This window comes from Ascaphus truei, chromosome 7 (genome assembly GCF_040206685.1).
Source record: "Ascaphus truei isolate aAscTru1 chromosome 7, aAscTru1.hap1, whole genome shotgun sequence".
NCBI classification, from domain to species: domain Eukaryota; kingdom Metazoa; phylum Chordata; class Amphibia; order Anura; family Ascaphidae; genus Ascaphus; species Ascaphus truei.
The window spans coordinates 95244422-95265182 of NC_134489.1; the positions used below are offsets into that span (position 1 = coordinate 95244422).

The 20761-nt window shown below is 39.5% G+C and overlaps 1 protein-coding gene and 1 long non-coding RNA gene across 4 annotated transcripts in view; one reads left to right on the forward strand and one right to left on the reverse strand.

The window, feature by feature from the left end:
• SPOPL (speckle type BTB/POZ protein like) lies at window positions 1-17416 on the reverse strand. Of its 3 annotated transcripts, XM_075609472.1 has the most exons (12): window positions 16759-17237; window positions 16111-16156; window positions 15337-15465; window positions 14654-14775; window positions 14216-14367; window positions 13325-13452; window positions 10844-11021; window positions 10703-10758; window positions 9277-9399; window positions 4773-4915; window positions 2906-2959; window positions 1-2567 (listed from the first exon to the last, which is right to left on the reverse strand). In XM_075609472.1, exons 3-12 carry the CDS (start codon window positions 15412-15414, stop codon window positions 2423-2425), a joined length of 1179 nt encoding a protein of 392 aa, XP_075465587.1. In that variant the 5' UTR covers window positions 15415-15465; window positions 16111-16156; window positions 16759-17237; the 3' UTR covers window positions 1-2422. The 3 variants fall into 3 exon arrangements, with proteins under 3 accessions (XP_075465587.1, XP_075465588.1, XP_075465586.1); XM_075609473.1 differs by lacking the exons at window positions 16111-16156; window positions 16759-17237 and adding an exon at window positions 17337-17416; XM_075609471.1 differs by lacking the exon at window positions 16111-16156.
• LOC142499700 (uncharacterized) overlaps window positions 16852-20761 on the forward strand; it is a 27188-nt gene continuing 23278 nt past the window's right edge. The window contains exon 1 of the long non-coding RNA XR_012802713.1: window positions 16852-17699. This is a non-coding gene — a long non-coding RNA (uncharacterized LOC142499700). The remainder of the gene's footprint in view (window positions 17700-20761) is intronic.

A 20761-nucleotide genomic window follows, 5' to 3' on the forward strand; every position in this document is an offset into this window, starting at 1 on the left:
TCAAAAGACAATAAATGGTTTTTAAATTTTCAGCCAACAAAAGACTTAAAATATTATTGACACATAAAATAACACTTTAAGTCACAAGCATATTTGTTAATGTAACTGAACTCTACAATTGTACATTTACTTACAGCACAGTGTTTGACATTTTTGGTACAAAATGTGTTTTTAAAAGTTGAAAATAACAGACATTGAAAATATAATTTTTAGCCCATATGTCAAGTACTAGAACAAACCTGAAGTAGACTTATTCAGCGCATTTATAAGATCAGGCTCTGTGCAATATTGAACTATGGAGCTTCCTAAGTACCTTTATAACAAGGCAATTTTGCACTACAATTTGGCCAAGGCCAAAGAACAGGGTTTTTTCCCCCTACAAATAACTCATCATATGCATTATAAATTAAATCTGTTAAATGTTTCCTTCAAAATTAGAATATGACTGATTTGGTAGCTTTCTTATTTAGAAGCTTTCAGTTTTTTTTTTTAATTGAATACTTACATTTACTAGCACATAAAAAACTCTGCGTAAGCATTAGAGTATAAGCAAATATGCAATGTTTTTACTCATACAGTACATTCACCACTAGAAAAATCTGTCTCTAATAAATACAGATTAATGAATAAGCAGTGGTGAGCGCTATTTCTGTGTTTGATACGGATATTGTAGTGAGAATGTTTTTCTATGTAACCTTGTGGTAAACATTATACTGAATGCTCAACGTCTAAAATAAAAGGCTTTGCTCTTTAATTAGTGCGCACATTATAAAAAAAAAAAAAAAAAAAATACCCCACCCTCCAAAAGGTAATATTTTAAGAATATCCCTACTTCAGCACAGATACCTGTGCTGAAGCTGGGATATCCTTAAAACCTGACCTGTAGGGGTAGGGGGGGTCTGAAGACGGGAGTTGAGAACCACTGCATTAAGATGTTAAAATGGCCAATGTGCAAGAATGCTAAATGTTAACCTAAGGGCCATATCTCCTCTACAACAGCAATGTGCTAGAAATTGTGTTGGCCTCTACTAAGCATTAGAGTCTGCCCCGCAAACAAATATGCAAGACATCAGAGTGCAGTGTGAAAAGGGGTGGTGAGCGGGAGAATGAGGCGAGCACCTTCCACCCAAAAATCTATTTAAAGCCAGGCAGCAATATCATTTAACCTGAATTGTGCACCAGTATTTACTTGCACAGATTGTAAACAAAGCAATCACAAAATTACACACGTGTTTCCTTTTTTTTACCAACTGGCTCAGAGGACACCCCCTACAAAAATAAAGTTTAAACAGAAAACCAGTTACATTTTTCAACATTACGCAGAATTTCAATACCCTCCACAATGCAAGTCGACTTGTAACTTAAATATGGAATTTAAAATGTGTCTATATTCCAGACAAAATAATCCCTATTACTCATCTTATAAATCACCAGTTTTTCTTTATATTGCACATAACAAGCTATTATAAACTTATGTGGCTTGTTTTAGTTCTTTAAATTTACCTGTACTTCACGATTTAATCAAATACAAACCAATATAAAAACTTTTTTAAAAAAGTGCATACCTATAATTATTTGGGCAGAGGTTAAATTCATGTTGGTCATCAGATATGTTTCTACCTTTCTTTGAAAAGAGCGGGGTATTTATGCAAAATAAGTCAGAGAAGAATCAAGGAAAAAAAAATGATTAACTGGAACTAATTTCAAATTGTAAACAAATCACAAAGAAACAGGTAAATCCTTTGTGTTTCTTTTTCGGATTTAATTAAACAGCTTTGATACACCACGCAACAAGCATACCAAGTTGAAAAAAAAAAGTTGGGCCAATACATTGCATATTTGGCCACCTAAAATATGCGTTTGTGTTTTGCTAGAACAAACTGTCAGCAGCACTTGAATGTAAACAAGTACTCCCTATACTGAACGAGTTCCTGCTTTATGGGATTTCAAGTGCTTTTTCTTTAAAGCCATATACGACCCTTCCAGTTATAGCACAGAAGAAACACAAGCAACTGGTCTGGAGAAAAAAAAATGAAAGCTTACCTTTCCACAATATATTTTTAGTTCTCGATGCATTATGGAGTTAGTGCAATCCTGCATAGCCTAGTCACATGACAAGGCACAGTAAAAAAAACAAAAACAAAAAACAAAACACAGCTGGCATACAAGAGACAATTCAGACTGGATCTGTTGAAGGTAACTTAAGGCCATTCTGTGAATTAGGGAGCAACCAGTCTAACTTAAATCCGCAGATCAGATAATGTGTTATCAATCTGGAAACAAACTCTAGAATTGTTCTCAATTCTGTGGGCATATACAACCAGAGAAAAAACGAACATTGTTTCTGCATGTGTAGTAAAACAGTTCAGAACACTGCGCAGGGAAGTCTTTTATAGGTTTTTAAAAAGTTCAGACGGTCATCTCATGACTGTTTTAGTCGTTTCCTTGGAATTCCAAAAGGTGGACACTGTGCGGATGCTAGCGCTCGAAAGGCCTCTGCTACTAAGTGTGGATGGGAGCGGATCATGGACTTCCAGCCTGCGGTTTCCATTATGTCTGCCGCTTGACTGAAAATGAAGCAATTCAAAATATTTTAGTACAAGACATACTATATTTGAATTGATAAGAGTTTCACACAGTAGTAGAAGGATTGTATAAGAGACTCTGGAAATAATCTTCAGAAGTAACCACACATTACTCCATGAATGCAAAAATTAAATAAAGACATAGGAAAAGCTATTTTCTAATTGTGCATTATATAAAGCACTTCTATTGAACATACATTTGAGGAATTCACAGTCATTAAAAATAAAGCCGACTACAGGACTGCACATATGTGCCGTAGTTTTCACTGAACTTAACTTTTACAAAGTGAACCAAATCATACACAGAATGTGCAACTTACTTGCTGTTCCAATTTTTCCCATCTTTGCAACCCAGCTGCCTCAGAACACTACATCTGGAAAACAATAAAAATGTAAGCATTTACAAACACAATTAAAAACCGCTATAAAACACAGGACGTAGATCGTTTTTCCTGAAATGTAGTCTGCACTGAACCATTCTAAGGGAGAAAAAGCAGAATAATGAAAATGTAGCCGTGTCAGAATATGTCCTTCTCCATCACACTTCAACTCTGCGTTAACTGGAAGTAAATATGAAGTGTTCACTTAGGCCGTCGCAATGCAAAGCTGGTCAGAACTCTAGCCCTCAGCCTTTTGGTAATTGTTTTTAAATGCAGGACACATTGTACAGTACATTGCCAGATGGCATTTACCACTTTAGATGTATGAGCGTTTATATGAATACAAATCCATGCTAATATTCATGCTGCCAGTTTGGAACTGACAGGACCTGTGTCACCATATTAACTGACAATGTGTCATGGAGGACATGGAATAGATCACTCCAAAGAGCTGAACAACAACAAGTGCACCATCATATAACCCAACATGGTATAAATATATATTTGCAATGAGAGTCCAAATGGGCAGCACTCCAGTGGGACTTAAACTGAAGGGTTTTAATTATTCAACTATCAATGTTACAGGCCTTTTTCCAAAGTCAAAAAGGGATAACCCCGACCACACCAAAGGCAACAAAAATAGTGAAAATAAAAGCACTGCAGAAAAACAGCTGCTGGCACGAAACTGCTTGTCACGTGATAGAGGACCTCGAGTGAAAGGATAACATGTATATAATCAAAGCATTACGTGAATAAAAAATGGCCAGATTGTCTCAAGTTTCAGGTAACATTGTGACAGTTTAGAACAAGCATGGTTACAAAATGATTATTTTATATATATATAGTGTCATTAATTTAAAACTAATCAGGCATGCAACAGAGCAGGGGCGGCCAACTACAGTCTTCAAGGGCCACCAACAGGTCAGGTTAAGGATATCCCTGCTTCAGCACAGGTCGCACAATTAGTGCCACAAACTAGCACCAGGACTTAATCTACCAAATAATCTTCTTAGGTGGAGGGAGTGCCTCTGGATATTTTACATAGTCCCAATGCGATCACAGAAACAGGGCAGCATAAAATTATTGTATCAGTAACAATTGCAGTGTTGCTTTGGATTAAATTGGTAATATAGGGGGTATGGAATATGGTATAACAGTAAAAACAGCAAGAATCCCCCAAAAGCAAGTCATAAGTGTCGCAAGAATAAAGCGACAAAACAAATCTCTCAAGGTAATGTGTTCATTAACAGAGGCACCAGGATCAGGAGTGTCTCGCAAGTGACTTGTGGCATTACGAGGTCTATATCTGACATACAAGCAGATAGGGCAATAATCCCTGCTTACTCCATAGCTGGATCTTTACCTCATTAGCACTTCGTTACCAACATATAGGAATACAAATGCCCCTCTTTGTCTAGAAGATAAACGTAGTCTGTAGTTGTATACTCCATTACATGCCTGTGACTTAAGCAACTATGTCTTTTGACTTGAAAAAGTGCGTGGCGGGACCGAAACGTCGATAGTGGATTAACAAATAAATAAAATAGTCGCAGTCTACTGGAGTGCCCTTTGGACTTTATCTTTATTTATTTGTAATGTTTGGTCAGTAGGATAAACAAAAAACCCAAACAGATGATCCCCCCCCAAACTGATAGACAATGGAACAGGGATGACTGTATAGTTGTCACAATTCAGATCATGGGTGCGAGTGTGGGAAATTAAGAGTTTCTCAATGCATAACTGGCCAACAAAAATCTGTGAAAATGAATTTCAGAAAAGGGAAAGACGAGGGAAAATAAAAACTTGCCTGTTAATAAACTCGATTGCTTGTGCTTTCAGCTGCTCTGCACTGTGCAAATCTGCGAGAATAAGAACGTCAGCGACATTTTCTACGGAGAGGTTACTACACAAAGCCTCTTCACACATGACTTTTAGTCGTTCCAGTGCATACTAACAAAAAAGAAAAAATATATGTCAATCAATTGTTTATATGTAAATAGGCTACTCAGCAAAATCAAGAAAACGAGATTAAAATGTATACCCAAAGTCACATTACATTTTTTTCCCCCCCAAAAATAAGACTATATATAAAAAAAAAAAAAAAAAACACAAATACACACATCAGGTTAGAAATAATATAATTTAAAAACAGTAATAATTATTTCATATAGCGCTTTTCTCAAAGCATGTCACAATGAAAGTATAGCGTGCGGAACACAGCCATTAGGAATTTTTTCAGACGCAGTCCCTGCCCAGATGCATTTACAATCTCTGGTCTTGGTGCCTTAGGCCCAGGGAGATAAAGTGACTTGCCCAAGGTCACAAGGAGCCTGGGAATTGAACCAGGTTCTCCTGCTTCAAACTGAGTAGTTTACTCACTGAACCACTGCTTCAGCCCAGGAACACATTCTTATCTTGTATAGCAAAAGGAAGAAAAACAAAAACACCGAACTAGTGAAGTTAAATAATTACTCTTAACTAATTTAGTGGCAATGGTGTTTGCCGCGTGCTTGGACACAATTTTTACAACTTTTGGTATACATTTATTCAAGTATGATTTCTGTGATCGCTTCACATATACGTATGAAAACGATAGATTGTTTTGTTTTTCCATAACAAGTTGAGCTTTTCATTGGTATCTGACTCAGCTGCTTTGCCCATCACGTGACCAAGATATGTCAAATAAATCTAAAAAAATTTTTTTATAATATATATATATATTTTTCCCCCCCATCTACTCTTAATATTGTCCCAGATATCTATAACAAATTCATTCATTTCATTATGGCCCTGTGTCCCCTGATTAAACCTATACATATCTAGTATGGTTTCCATACTTTTTTGGCCAACATAAACCCCAAATATTTATTTATAAAATGTTTTACCAGGAAGTAATACAAGTATGTCCTGAGACTATATAGCAAGACTTCACACCTGAAATATTCAGACCTGAATGTAAAAAGGTGCATACGCCATTATTAACAAGGCAAAACTACCGCTAGCAGAAAGATACCCCTACAAAAGTATTTTTTCTAAATGTACATGTCCAGCGCATCTTTCCCTACAAAGCTTCATATTGCCTGGCCAGTATAACCAGCCTCAAACGGATGAAACCCAAAAGGTTGAAAAAGCGGTCTGTGAGTTGGTTTACTGGCTATGCAATTCTTTTACCCAGCCTGTGCTGAAAAGCTAGATCATGTGACAGGCATGAGCTTTATAGGGCCCCATGTTAAAATGTGCAAAAAGGTGAACTGTAGCATCAATTCTCTGCCAACTCTATCCGCAACATAGTATATGCTCAAGTGTGGCGTCTGATTTGAGAGAAGAAGGCGACCTTATCTGCAAGCAATTGTTCCTTTCATCCCGTACCCAATTTTTATTGGCACCCCTGGAAACTAGCGCAGAAAACTTCCAGTCCTCGCCTACGGAACCTTCCAAATCCAGACACATTTGAAGGAGATCAAACAGGACTTCAGGAGGTGTCAGGACTATTTCCAAAGAATATCAGTCAAAGCAGTTCGCTACTCTTCAGCAAAACCAGTCTTTAACACACACACATTTAGATCAGGGTAATACAGCAATATATACTGTAAATACAAACATAGGATAAAGTATCTGTTGTCTAAATTTAGCATAGGTTGAACTCTGACGCATGTCTTTTCAACCTCATCTACCATGTAACTATGTAACGCAGTTGATGTGGTCTACTTGGATTTTGCAAATGCTTTTGATACTGTGCCATACAAGAGGTTTGTGTACAAAATAAAGCAAATTGGACTCTATAAAAATATTTGTCCCTGGATTAAAGACTGGTTAAGGGAACCTTTTTAGGTTGGACTAAAGTTGAAAGTAGAGTACCTCAAGTATCGGTACTGGGACCCCTGCTTCTTAATTGTTGATTAATGCCCTTGAGGTTGACAGAGAGCAAATTCTCTATTTTTGCTGATGACACAAAACTGTGTAAGGTAGTAAAATAAGAAAGAACAAAACAAGCGTAAAGTAACTACCACTGGTGAGATATATAAAGTGAACATAATAATTAAGAGCCAAAAAGGATTAATGAGTACAAAATTGATTACATTTGTGATACAAATGACCTTAGGCAAAGGGCAGCTTATCTCAGGATGTTTCCCAACATCCACAGGGTATAGTAGCAGCACAATCAAAGTGCAAACTTGACTCAAGGTATATGTGAAATAAAGAGAAAAAAGCGTAAAGTCAGAACAGAATGTAATTTCTCTCCAGAAGGACCTAGATATACTGAAAACATGGGCAGGTAAATGGCAGATCGGTGAGGGTGGTGAGGAGAGAGACAGAACAGAGAGAGAGAGAGAGAGGGGGGGAGAGAGGGGGGGAGTGCGCGCGTGCATAGAACAGAGAGAGAGAGAGAGAGGGGGAGTGCGCGCGTGTAGAACAGAGAGGGTGCGTGCGAGTAGAACAGAGAGAGAGAGGGGGCATGCGCGCGTGCGAGTAGAACAGAGAGAGGGGGGGGCGCGTGCGAGTAGAACAGAGAGAGGGGGGGGGGGGGGGCGTGCGCGCGTATATATATTTATATATATATATATATATATAATCTCTATCTATATATAAAAAACAGAAGAGAGGGACAAGTGTGTGTGTATAGAATATAGGGGGTGTGAAAGGGGGCGGGGAGAGGAGAGCGCGGGTTGGGGTTTCCCAGAATTTCATAGTCTAATTCTGGGGTTCCTTAACAAAAAATAAAAATATATTAAACGAGTGGACAAACTATACCAAATATAAAAACTTTTAACAGGGCTATTTATTGTGCTCCTTTTGCTCAGATAACTCATCACATGCTAGCATTTTTTTTTTTTTTACAACTACAGTTTACATTTTGGGGGGAATTTCTATTTTCTATTTTTTTTTTAAATCCTCTCTGAGTACCTAATCTGATGCAGTTTCATACCTGGCCGTTTCATTTTTTAGAGCAATTATTATTAAATACTATTTTCCCTTTGCCCTTTTCACTATAAGTGTGCCATATAAATGCTAGGAGATTATTTATACCTGTGCCTCAAAATATAATATAATATAATATAAGAACATCGTTGTCTTTTATTTATTTTATATTGATGTAAATTTAATTTTTTTTTTTATTGTATATTGAAATAAAGGTTACGTTTTACATTTACATACATTATTTCAATGGGGTTGTTTTTCCCTCTTGAAAGTGCAACGTAAAATAGAAGGCCTTATTCGCTTATGTTTTGGTCATGGGAAATAACCCCTGAAATCAAAAAGGAAGAAAAAGCCCCTCTTAATGGCAGTGGATATATAGATATAGAGATATAGATATTGAGAGATATATAATAAAAATAAACATTGAAATACAAGAACATGACATTGAGTGGGGGGACAACAACCCCCTGTTCAGCAGATTGTGGACAAGGGGGTAGAGAGAGTAGGGGGAGGGAGAATGCCCTGTAGTGCTGCGAGCGCACACATATGTCCCAATGGTTCAGGCCAGTGTTTTTCAATGAAGGTTCCTAGGAACCCTTGGGTTCTCCGGCATCCCTAAATGGGTTCCATGTAAAATTCAGGTAATTTTTAAAAATTGCACCAAAAACAGGAGAATTTACAATGCATCTGATCTCAGACACGCTATTAGAGAGGGTTGGGGTTCCTCAGAATCTCACATAGGGTTCCTCAGCCAAAAAAAGGTTGGAAACCCCTGGTTCAGGCAATAAGGCAGGTGCACAGTCAAAGGCGGCACAGTGGTTGCTCCCCATCACCGCTGTACTAGACACAAACGATGGCCTCCATGACCAGGGAGGCAGTACGGAGCCGGTCAGGGGGGGGAGGGGGTATTGAAAGGAGAATCCAAGGGGGTCAATTTTATTTTAACCCACAAGTAGCTAGTCCCTCTTCTGCCCCTTACCCCACAAGGACCACCAACCTCTCCCCAAAGCCACAGGGGGAGAGGGGGGTGGGGAGGGACCCATCATTGAATTATAATTTATTTTTTAATATTTTAAATAACAGATCACTCTTAATGACCCGGGTTATTTAATCTAATTTACCCTTACTGACGTGTAAATCAGATGGAGCAGAGAACGGAGAAGTGTAGGAGGTACAAAGTACTTCATAAGGGCTTCCGGGGGTGCAAGCTTTCATGACGTATCTTGTACATCCATAAGGCACTGCAGGGAGTTACACACACGCAGACATATGTACACACTATACAGCATACAAATACAAAAAAGGAGTCACATTAAAACATTGTTTGCTCAACAAGTCTCAGGAGTAAAACCATTTTAAACAGCCCACTAATGTATTAAACAATTACTTACTTTATCTGCTGCTGCCAACAAGTTATCAGCCTTTTTGTCTAGATTAGGCGCATTCCCCGTGTAAATAAACCTCATCATTTCTTTAAATACTTCAGGATCCACATCATGGATATCTACTCTATTCTGTACAACAAAATGAAAAAGAACAATCAAAATCAATCTTAATGTTCGGGTTATTAAATAAAATATTTTGAATTAAAAAGAAACCATTTCCAAATTATAATCTCTCCAAATATAAAAGACTTCTTATAATATATTAGCCTAAGAAAACACAAGCAAAGAAAAGGAATACTATCTCTACTGTGCAGGCACAATCCTGCAGCTAAAAGCAGTGTGTATACAGAATGGCATCGGACATATGAAACCAGTGTCAACGAAGAAAGGAAATATACAAGGAATATGCACCAAATACTGCACATTCGGTCGAACGTAAAAAAAATAAACGTTTGTATGAGAAACTTGAGATTTCTTTATGCCTTGAAATAAAGTTAATAGAAGGGAAGCGGATTAATGCATCACATAACGGTTGTTAAATGGTAATACTGTTTGAGTAGTTTGCTATAGGGATATAGTTCAATGTTCTGCTGACGTAGATTCATTGTATGTTGTGATACGTTTTAGGGGACCAACATGACATTTCTTTATTACATTGTGCCTACCTATTGGATGACTGAGGAGCATCTTTAAAATGTCCAGGTAGGAGCACTGGCAAACAAAATCAATAATAATCTTATGAAGGGTCCCTGGAGCAAAAAAATTAAATGCGGTAACAAAAAACCCCCCAAAAAAATGAAAATAAAAATGAATCAAATATAGGTGGGATTACACCTTAAAAAGTGTACTATGGGGAATTCATGTTGGTCCTCTGAAAGATTTCATCTTACAATGAATAGAGAGAGAACTGGACACATTCTGCAAGATTTATTGGACAAACATTCATGTTCTTCATAAAACTGCAAAACAGGAAACTGATACTGTACTTCCAAGTTACCTGGAGCTATTGAAACATCATGCACAAGATGTATCGTATGAAGAAAGCTCATGCTAGCTCCATAAAAGGTTACAGCCTGCACTGTTTAGCTTAACACAAATATGGAAGAAGTTAGACTTGAGAAACGTGGGGATGTACTGTATACTACAACTGAAAGAGTTGAAGATACATGGGACAGCCACACAGCAAGAGTGATGCAGCACGAAGAGTCAAATCAATAACGCCCATAATAAATGTATTTCAGGAAATGTGTGTTTATAAAGCAAGATAATAGTGTGTTTTTAAAAGCAAGATAATAGGGCAGACTAGGAAATGCATAAAAGGGCACCATTAGTTTTCATAAAGTTTTATTTGTGGGTGAACGTTTAATATAAAGTCATAAAGAATATACAAATATACAAGGGTCTATTAACTCAATTTCTAGATTTTCCTTACCTTTTTACTTTCTTCCATCTCATGTTCAAACATAGCACTAAATACTGGGGATCGAGCTGGAACAGAAAGGAATTATGTTTTAATTGGTGTTTTAAAAAATTTTTTTTATGAGAATTAGAAAATCACAAAAAAAAAAATTACCTGCAAGAATAGATTTATGAGCTTTGAATTCTTGTCCTCCTACAAAAAGGCTGCAATCTGTAAATCTTGAGGATTCCCAGAGATTACCTAAATCTTCTGCTAGCTGGCATCCCGGTACTTTCAAATTGTTTGTAGTAGATTGCCCTGATATGTTTACAGAGTCTTGAACCACACTTACCTATTAAAAGAAAGAGAGCTGAATGGAAACTTCTCCTGGCACAGAGTTAATAATCAAGGCCCCAAAAAACTTTCAACCATTCACAGATATGGAAATCACTTCATGTAAAGGGCACAGCATATATTTACAAAACAATTAATGATAGAAATAGCTTGAGAGGCATCAACACAAAATGCTAACCCAGAAGAAGAGCATCCGCAGCTATGTAGGCAATGCAAAGTAGCCAATGAGGCAATCTACAACCAACATACACTGTACCGCTTTTTCTGCATAATTATTAATGGCAAAAAATATAGATAAAGAAGGCCGCATACCGACTGTATAATACCATTGACCGATTATAGAACACTATAATAAATAAATTAAATTAATTAGGGACTCTAGATAACTGGGATAAACGGGAGTAAGTGGACAATTATATTATTGAGATGTTGATTTTGTGTAGTTATTAGCTTTGTTTTAAAGCAGGTAAACGACTAGTGAAATGCCATGTCCATGCAGAAATGCATGTATTTTCACAGGGAGCTGCAAAAATCAGGACTTCTTGAGAGTCTGCTCATTTCTCATGTTGTAAATTTTGCTGGGAATAGAATTGCAGCAGGTGTAATACAAATCTCTACGGAGTGCCAGGCCTGTACAGCCAATACCCACCTAATGAAGATCACCCAATGTTTTCATTAAGGGTAAGAAACGGGTTAAAAAAAAATAAAAAAAATTATTAAAATGTTGACTATTAAAAATATGAATACTTGAGTACTTTTGGTATAACATATAAAAAGGTAAGATGCATACATTTTTTTATTTTAGAATAGCTTTTGCATTCCAATGCGGACCTCCTAAAAAAGTCACGTCATTTTTTTCTATCACTAGTTGCCAGGAGACATCAGTCAAATGATAAGCAATTTTAAAAATATAATATGAAAAGGTAAAACATTTCACAAGTACTTGGTAAAAAAGGCAATACATACATTTTGTTTTTACACAATATGAGAGAAAAAAAAAAGTAGTTTTAAACCCTACAAAAGTCCATAAACACCATTTGGACAATATCCCTCAAAAGCTGCAGAGCTCTGACAAACTAAATATGTAGCATAAAAGCTTAACAGAACACAAACAAGTTATGTTTATGACCTATCTGGTGTTTTATTAGACTCGGTCACACAAAATCCTACACTTCAGACTAGCCGATTTCCCAGCCCAGACACTTGTTACATCCCCTTTGTCAACCACCTAATTGTATTCATAACAAATTCATTGTACAGCTCATTTAACTTGTCTAAATGGAAATAGGATGTGCTATATTTGCACCATGTGGTCTCAGGGGCCATATCAATTATTCCCTCGCACACAATAATATCATATAATTAAGTTTCAATCTTGCCAATTTTACACATTTCCAGAAGACACATCAAAGCAAATGTATTAGCAGTTAACACATTCACCAGCCTTCAAAAGCTACTCATCAGCCCGTGGTAGCTGTGATAACTTGTCAATGTATGTTTAGCACTCCGCACTTAGGCTGTGACCTTTTTCGCTTGACTGATTTATGAAATTCTCACAATTATGTTCCTAAGAATTTGAATTAGTGTTCTAGCATTACTTCATTTTTTCCCCCATCGCTTATAAACAAATTCACACAATATTGTAATTAACATCATATGACAGGTTATCAGTCTACATAATTACGACATCTGATTTAAAAATTATAAATAAATCTAATCAGTGTGAAAAACACCGTGGGATGCTGAAGGTTTAGCCACGTCAAATTACCACTACATTACATTCACAGTGCTTGATGCAAAATGTAACTGTTAAAAAATATGTTGATTCCTCATATATAAAAATGATCAAAACATGAACCATCAGATTCACAAAGCAAACATGATGCATTAAACGTAGGTTTTAAAAAAAATTAAACATGTCAGGATTGGCGATAGGGTGTGCACTTATACTTTTGGTACAAGACCGTTTCCAATCTTTTATTGTAGCTTACAGATGTAAAGCAGACTTCCTGTCCGTGCTGCCTGGGAAAGCCATGGGTATGCAATGGCGGCATCCATCGGCAGCAGTGATTACCAGCGGGACGCCTATACGGACCCGACCCCCCCAAACAGGTGACCAGCGGCTTTTACAGTCTCTGGAGCCGCAGCATTTTGCTTTTTGTGCTGCGGCTCCGGGGGCAGCAATTATGTGCTACACCTGTATCATTAACAAGAACATGATTTCAAAGCCCTTAAAGAGGCAAAAGACGGATTAGAAAGGAGGTAAATAGAATATATACAATTAAAGAGAACACTACGTACCTCACAAAATAGTGTAAGTTTGTCATCGGGTAAAAGACCATTAGCTTCGTCAAGTAAAAAATCTCTTCGAATAAATTTCTTAAAACCCCAATCTTTGCCTTGCACAAACCGATAAGCTCTTTGACTTTCTATTCAGGACATAAAAAAAAAAGAAAGGTTTAAAAATAAATGGTGATAAATAAATCTGAATGAAAGTGATAGTATCCCCCAACCAAAACATGTTAATACGGGTATAAATATTGTAACTATTATGAGCCTGATCTGCACAATGTAAATTTGTATTGGTCTATCGGTATAATAAATATTACTAGAGTTCTGGGACACATACATTTAACACACACACAAAAAAAAGTGTTTTCTCAACAGTTACAGTATGTACACAACATTAAATGGATTAAAACCTACTTAAATGGAATGCATCTAATAGATTGTGTAGACATTTGGCATGAGACCTAGATAGTATATATATTTATCTCAAGTTTACAATATCATGCACCACACTACTGAATAAGATCGGTGTAGCAGTAAAAAGAATTCACTCAAATAAGAAAATGCATTATTTTAAATCTGGGGAAAATGTAATCTTCACCAGTTTGCCAACATTGCTTGGTAGCATTCATACTCCTAATCACTCCGGTAACTTTTCTAGGCATGTTAATGAACAATGTGGCCATTACAGACTATGATTACTGTATGTGAATCACTTTCAAGAATTGTTCCACATTTTCTCAGTGGAGTTAAATCTTGGAAAATGTTTCAAGTATAGTTTCTATCAAATGGACGCATTGCAGAGAAATTATTAACTCCTTGAGTGTCAGCAACAATTGCTGACCCTTTTGGTATCCAAGAGGATACATTTTTTTAATTATTTATTGTAATAATGCAACCTACCCATGGCTTTTGTTTCTTCCCTTTTAGCATTTAGAAGGGAAAATTTAAATTTTGCTCGGACTTCATTTTTTGTACAACTCACTAGGAGTAAATATAAGGACAGATAGTCTTTGCTTTCATCATCTAATCCCTTTGGGTTTACTCGCAGACACCTGAGGGGGGAGGGGGAAGAGAAAAAATAAATAAATACAGAAGAGATTTCTCTACAATAATGGGAGAAACTCAAAATACAAGCTAAGAGGCTGTACACATACTTAAAATTGGGAATTATCATTTCCTATAAAAGAAATCTAAGCAGATACTTTGCCGAAACCATATCAGAAGCATTTCATAACATACATAGGAAAAACATGAAACACACACACATTTGCAGTAAGAAATATTGGTAACCGATTACAAATAGCAAATAAGTGACAACAAATAACTAAAGCCTCTTACCATTTCATTTTATCATTTGGCCCGGATGAAAAAGTTGAACTTTTTAAAACTTCACCCATTTCTTCTCGGCAAAAACTGAAATTATTTATGATCCACATATATGAAAATTTCACAACTATAACCTGATATAAAAAAAATAAATAAAAAAACATTAAAATCGAAGCAGTGTGCCTTTTTATGAAGTATTTTTAAAGAATTATTTTAATTTTTTATATTTTGGTTCCACCATCATGAAATATACTCGAAGGCCAGGACTGTGCAGGTCTTTTACACAAGGCATATACACCATGTGCTTACCACAGCTACCGTACTGCTAAAGCCAGGGGGGAAAGATTTGCAATACATCTAGTTTGCTCGACGACTATAACAAAAGTCAAACAGTAAAACTGTTACAGCTGCCTTAAACCAAGCTGTCAAAAGGAATGTTAAATTAACACATCTGTATAGAGTTAAGAATTAAACCACAACAGTTACCTGTAGTGTCAACAGATGTTAAAATTAAATTATTATTTATCAAGCATTTATTTGTAGCTTATGTATTATGTACTGTACAGTATAGCATTCTTTAATAAAGCCTACATTACTTTGCATATTTCCTTGCTAAAGACAATACAAAACAAATATTTAAAAACTCCATCAGATGGGTGTTTTCAAATAGTCTGCCCCACTCTTCCCCAATCTACCTGTGTGTAACACCAGCTTTCAGCCACAGGTCCACTTGACATCTCTGCCGGTGGAAGAGGTGTGGACACTCTAGACATTGCCACTTTGATGCAAACGCTTACAATATAAAAAAACCTTTGGTTCTGTACCTGTATGAAGAAAAAAAAATAACAAAAAAAACAATGTACATAGATGCGAAATTGCGGTTTTAAAATATCAAGTTATCAAAATGTCACAGAAGGTTCTGTCAATCCTCTATCCAAATGGCAACAAATAAATAGCATTTTCAAGCATATGCTTAGCAAATTAAAAGTGCTTCAGCCAAAAGTGTTACCATATAAAATTATACAAGACACTAGATATTAAAGAATTTGTGACCTTTTCAAGACCTACTTTTTAACTTTTTCTCCCTTCCCTTTACTGCATTTGACCTATGGTGTGGTGACCTTATCGAAAAATCATCTTTGAGATACTCCAAAGCAGTAGCCAGAAACGGTCTTAGAGCAACACTTTAATTGAGCCCATTAATCTTCCGATCTCTCACCTTTGACATTTTGGCTGCGGAACAGCTGTAGTTTTGAGCTTACAAGACAAACTTGTGGCTCACAGTACAATCTTTTCATATAAATTCATAAATCAGTGCTGCGTGACAATTGCAAATTATAATTGGTTAGCTAGTTCGTCTGGTTAAACTAAAGAAAGCAGGTCCAACTAAAGGCAAGCCCTTCAATTAAGTTTGAAAGCACTTTCTGACTGCTACACAAATCAAGGCCAGTCCTACTAAAAACTATTACCACAATTGTTGCAAGCAGTTAATGTTGAAGGCGAGAAATGATTTCCCTGTAAATTAAAAAAAAAAAAGTTAAGGGGAAAATAAATAAAACCCAGTCACTTTTTGTTTTGTGTAATTTAGGATGTAAAAGTCATAATTGCGGAATCAATAAGTATAAGCAAAGAATGTAAAATCTAAGACGATTCATTTAAGGTTTCTGATTTACGGAAAGAACTTTCACAGCAACAACAACAAAAAGTTAACAAGCATTGCTACATCCATGACTGAAATCACACATACTTTAGATATGTTATTTATTATTATTATTATTATTAGGATATGTTAGTGTTTTAGAAATTTGGTTAAGTCTGGTAAAATATTACAGCATCCAACACTCTTTTTATCAGTATGGGGTGGAAAGGGTTAGCGGTGATGACAGCAGCCCATACAGACTGAGAACCACATCTAAGAGAACTAGTGTTTTTAACAAGTCCCTGCAGGTTTGAACAGATTAACAGGTGCAGGTGGCAACAAGAATGTCAGGGGTTCGTTTTACAGCTCAGATTGTCTCTTCCAGTGACAAAGTATGTAAAACATATATATATATATATATATATATATATATATATATATATATTTATCCGCTTATGTACAGGCTGCCAGAACCTACCAGAAACCCATCAAATCTCATCGACCGTGTCACCCCCTTGCCAGCCTGGGATAGGGGGGGGGGGGGGAGGGGAGGGAGCAGCACACTCTTAATTCACTTCTAAATCCAGATTAGCAGTTGGCAATGGGTCCCGGGAAGGTCGGGGCTGTCATTATCCCAGGGCCTCCCCTCCCCCGGTGAGGATAAGACGGGGGAGTCGGGGGGAGGGGGATCTGGGTCCTTGTTGTGATGATGGGAGATGGATGGCTGCTTCCCCCCTCCCCTCCCTATGAAAGTTCCCGTCCCCTGCCACAGAGCTCGGCCCGGCTCCGTGAAGCTCGGTGTCCTCAGCCGGTCATGTCAGCGGCTGCCGCCAGCAAAACGAAGACCGCCAAGGTGAGGGGAGAGCGGGAGGGGGGGTGAGAAACGGTATAAAATCCGAGCGCTGCCGCAGGCCGCCGCCATACTGCCGGAAACCGGCTCACTCTCCCGTGACGTCACAAGCGGGCCAATCAGCGGCTCGCCCGCCAGCCGCGTCACGTCCACAGACATCAACACAGACTGGAAAGGCCCTCCCCTTGCAGCCGTTCGGACCTCACCTTTGAAGTGGGTGAATTCCCCCCGCCGGGAATGACGACACCGAAGTCCCGTTCTCTCGCCCCCCCCTCCTCTTCCCTGTGCGGAATCGTGAGACCCGCCGGCTGAGCCTCAGCTGCCCGGCATTGGGGGGATGATGGGTGGGCGGAGGCTCGCGGACTGGTTGTTGTGACGTGACCCGGCGCGCGGGATGCGCGAGCGGGGATGAAAAGTCAGGCCCAGAATGACGGGGGTGGGGGGTGTTCCTCGGGGGCGGGGGTTGTGGCGGCTGCGCAGTGACAGCGCACAGGCTGTTTTGTGTGAATAGCACTGCAGCAGGCCAGGGGGTGACGTGGCAGGGTCTTGTGTTAAAATATGTCTGTAATGTAAGAAATAACACGCCTGGCTTGATTTTCACATTCTGGGGAATCTGAAAGGAAGGAGTCCTGTGATAAAGCTGTGTTAGGCAGCGTCTATAGTGCCGGCGACGCGACCGTTGCGTCAAAACAAATGCATTGTTGCCGTTGCGACGGAGCAACAGCGCTACCAAAAATCTGGTTGTCACTGATATGTGATTTTTTTCGGTGACTGTTTCCCCTTGCGGCCAATCAAAGCGCTTCTCCGCCCCTCTGTCTTCCCCCTTTATGATGTCGCTGGCCTTGTACCCAGCGACGTTGCCTAAATTTGAAATGCAACTTTCGCGACGGATGATGTGATCGGTCGCGTCGCCGGCACTATAAGCGCGACCTTAGGCTGCGTCCCTGCTGGCGCTGAGCGTGCTGTGCGCTCGGCGCTTGCTGCTTTTACAGCAGTCTTTTTGTGGAAGTCCCCGCTCGCGGTGCGCGCTCGCTCACCCAAACTTGGCGCTTGAGTAAACAAAAAAAACTGACTTTGAAGCGCGCTCAACTTGCCCACAATGCCCCCCCCCGTCCGCGCTTGCAAAATAGGACACCTGGCGCTCATGCTTAGAGAGTTGGTGACGTCACCGCTCTCAAGCATGAGCGCGGTCAGCGCCAGCGGGGACACAGCCTTAATCATAATGTTGGAAGGGGGTGTGGAAAACAAAAGATAAGCAATATATTCTTATGGGTGTCAAAAATATATGTGAACTATACTCTCTTTTTAACTAGATTGTAAGCTCTTGAGGCAGGGACTCCTGTTCCTAAATGTCACTTATGTCTGAAAGCATTTCTTCCCCTTATGTGTTATTTGTATTATTTGTTATTTATATGATTATCACTTGTATTACTGTTGTTAAGCGCTTTGTACATGAATGGCGCTATATAAATAATGATATACATACAACTAAGTGACTGCCTTTGAGGCCCAGTCGTTCCTTAGGAAAAAAACATGTAATGATGGCCCATGAGCTGCATTCTTTCTGTGAGGGGGATATCTCCTGAGCTGGGGGTTCGTTATAGGAACACAGGAATCCTGGACATTTATTTATTTTTAAAATGTTTTACCAGGAAGTAATACAGCTAAACCCCGTTATAACGCGGGTCTCGGGGTCCACCCCGAGACCACCGCGTTACTAACGGGGTCGTGAAAAAAAAATGGCCGCCGCTTTAATGCAGATTCATCCCGCGGGACAGGAGATGGGAGCGGGCATGTCCCTCCGCTCCCCGCTTCCCCCTGTCACCGCGTGACAGGCCGCGGGGCAGGAGATGGGAGCGGGCATGTCCCTCCGCTCCCCGCTTCCCCCTGTCACCGCAGGACAGCCCGCGGGGAAGGAGATGGGAGCGGGGATGTCCCTCCGGTCCCCGCTTACCTCTGATCCCTCCACGTGCCCGGTGCTCCCGCTGCCTGCATGGAGGTGGTAGCGGGGGGTTTCTTCTCCCCACCGCTGTCCCTGGCGCTCCCGCTGCCTGCGCGGGAGGAGGGGGGGGAGCAGGTGGTGGTGCTGGTCGCGGCCTTTCCTCTGCTCCGACCCCACCCCCCGTCTGTGTAGAGTGAGAGAGTGTGTGTGTATGTATATATGGGAGAGAAAGTGTGTGTGTGTATGTGGGTGTGAGTGTGTGTAAGTGTCTGTGAGTGTGTGTAAGTGTCTGAGTGTGTGTGTAAGTGTGTGCAGTGTGTGTGCAGTGTGCAGTGTGTGTGCAGTGTGTCAGTGTGTGTGCAGTGTGTCAGTGTGTGCAGTGTGAGCAATGTGCAGTGTGCAGAGTGTGCAGTGTGTGTGCAGTGTGTCAGTGTGTGCAGTGTGAGCAATGAGCAGTGTGTGTGCAGTGTGTCAGTGTGTGCAGTGTGTGTGCAGTGTGTCAGTGTGTGCAGTGTGAGCAATGAGCAGTGTGTGAGCAATGAGCAGTGTGTGTGCAGTGTGGCAGTGTGAGCAATGAGCAGTGTGTCTGCAGTGAGTGTGTGCAGTGTGTGCAGTGTGTGCAGTGTGCAAAAAAAAAAAAAAACGCGTTATAACCGAATCGCGGTATAACGAGGCGCGTTATAACGGGGTTAGCTGTACATTGAGAGTTACCTCTCGTTTTCAAGTATGTCCTGGGCATAGAGTTAAAATGACAAATAATACATGGTTACAAATACAGTTACATAAGTGAACCGGGTATACACTTGATTCCTCTCTCTCATTCTCCTCTCATATTCAAAACGTTTCTAAAACTTGTCGCTTTTTCCTCCGCAATATCACAAAGATACGCCCTTTCCTCTGTTACTCAACTGCCAAAACTCTGACTCAGGCCCTCATTCTCTCACGTCTCGATTACTGCAACCTCCTGCTGTCCGGCCTTCCTACCTCTCACCTGTCTCCCCTACAATCTATCATAAACACTGCTGCCAGAATCACTCTACTCTTTCCTAAATCTGTCTCAGCGTCTCCCCTGCTGAAATCCCTCTCCTGGCTTCCGATTAAATCGCGTATCTCACACTCAATTCTACTGCTCACTTTTAAAGCTTTACATTCTTCTGCCCCTCATTACATCTCAGCCCTAATTTCTCTCTATGCACCATCACGACTCTTGCGTTCTTCTCAAGGATGTCTTCTTTCTACCCCCTTTGTATCTAAAGCTCTCTCCCGCCTTAAACCTTTCTCACTTTCTGCCCCACACCTCTGTAATGCCCTTCCCCTCAATACCCGACTAGCCCCCTCGCTATCCACCTTTAAGACCCACCTTAAGACACATCTGCTTAAAGAAGCATATGAGTAGCACTGGATAATCATGGACACATGACACAAAGCTTGGCCCCCTGCAGACGCACTTACTAGTATTCCCTCCTACTGTCTCTGTACGTCCTCCCTACCTACCAATTAGATTGTAAGCTCCTCGGAGCAGGGAATCCTTCCTTAATGTTACTTTTACAGTATGTCTGAAGCACTTATTCCCATGATCTGTTATTTATATTTGTTATTTATATGACATGTATTACTACTGTGAAGCGCTACTGTATGTACATTTTATGGCGCTATACAAATAAAGACATACATACATACATACATACA

Bases quoted from the DNA above. Each gene is read 5' to 3' on its own strand.
- SPOPL (XM_075609471.1), bottom strand. From the start codon at position 16,779: ATGAGATTTGATGGGTTTCTG. The intron at 15,466-16,758 runs GTAGGTTCTGGC...TTCTTCATACAG, and splicing joins TGAGATTTGATGGGTTTCTG to GTACAGAACCAAAGGTTTTT. The intron at 13,453-14,215 runs GTAGGTTGCATT...TGTCCTGAATAG, and splicing joins GGAAGAAACAAAAGCCATGG to AAAGTCAAAGAGCTTATCGG.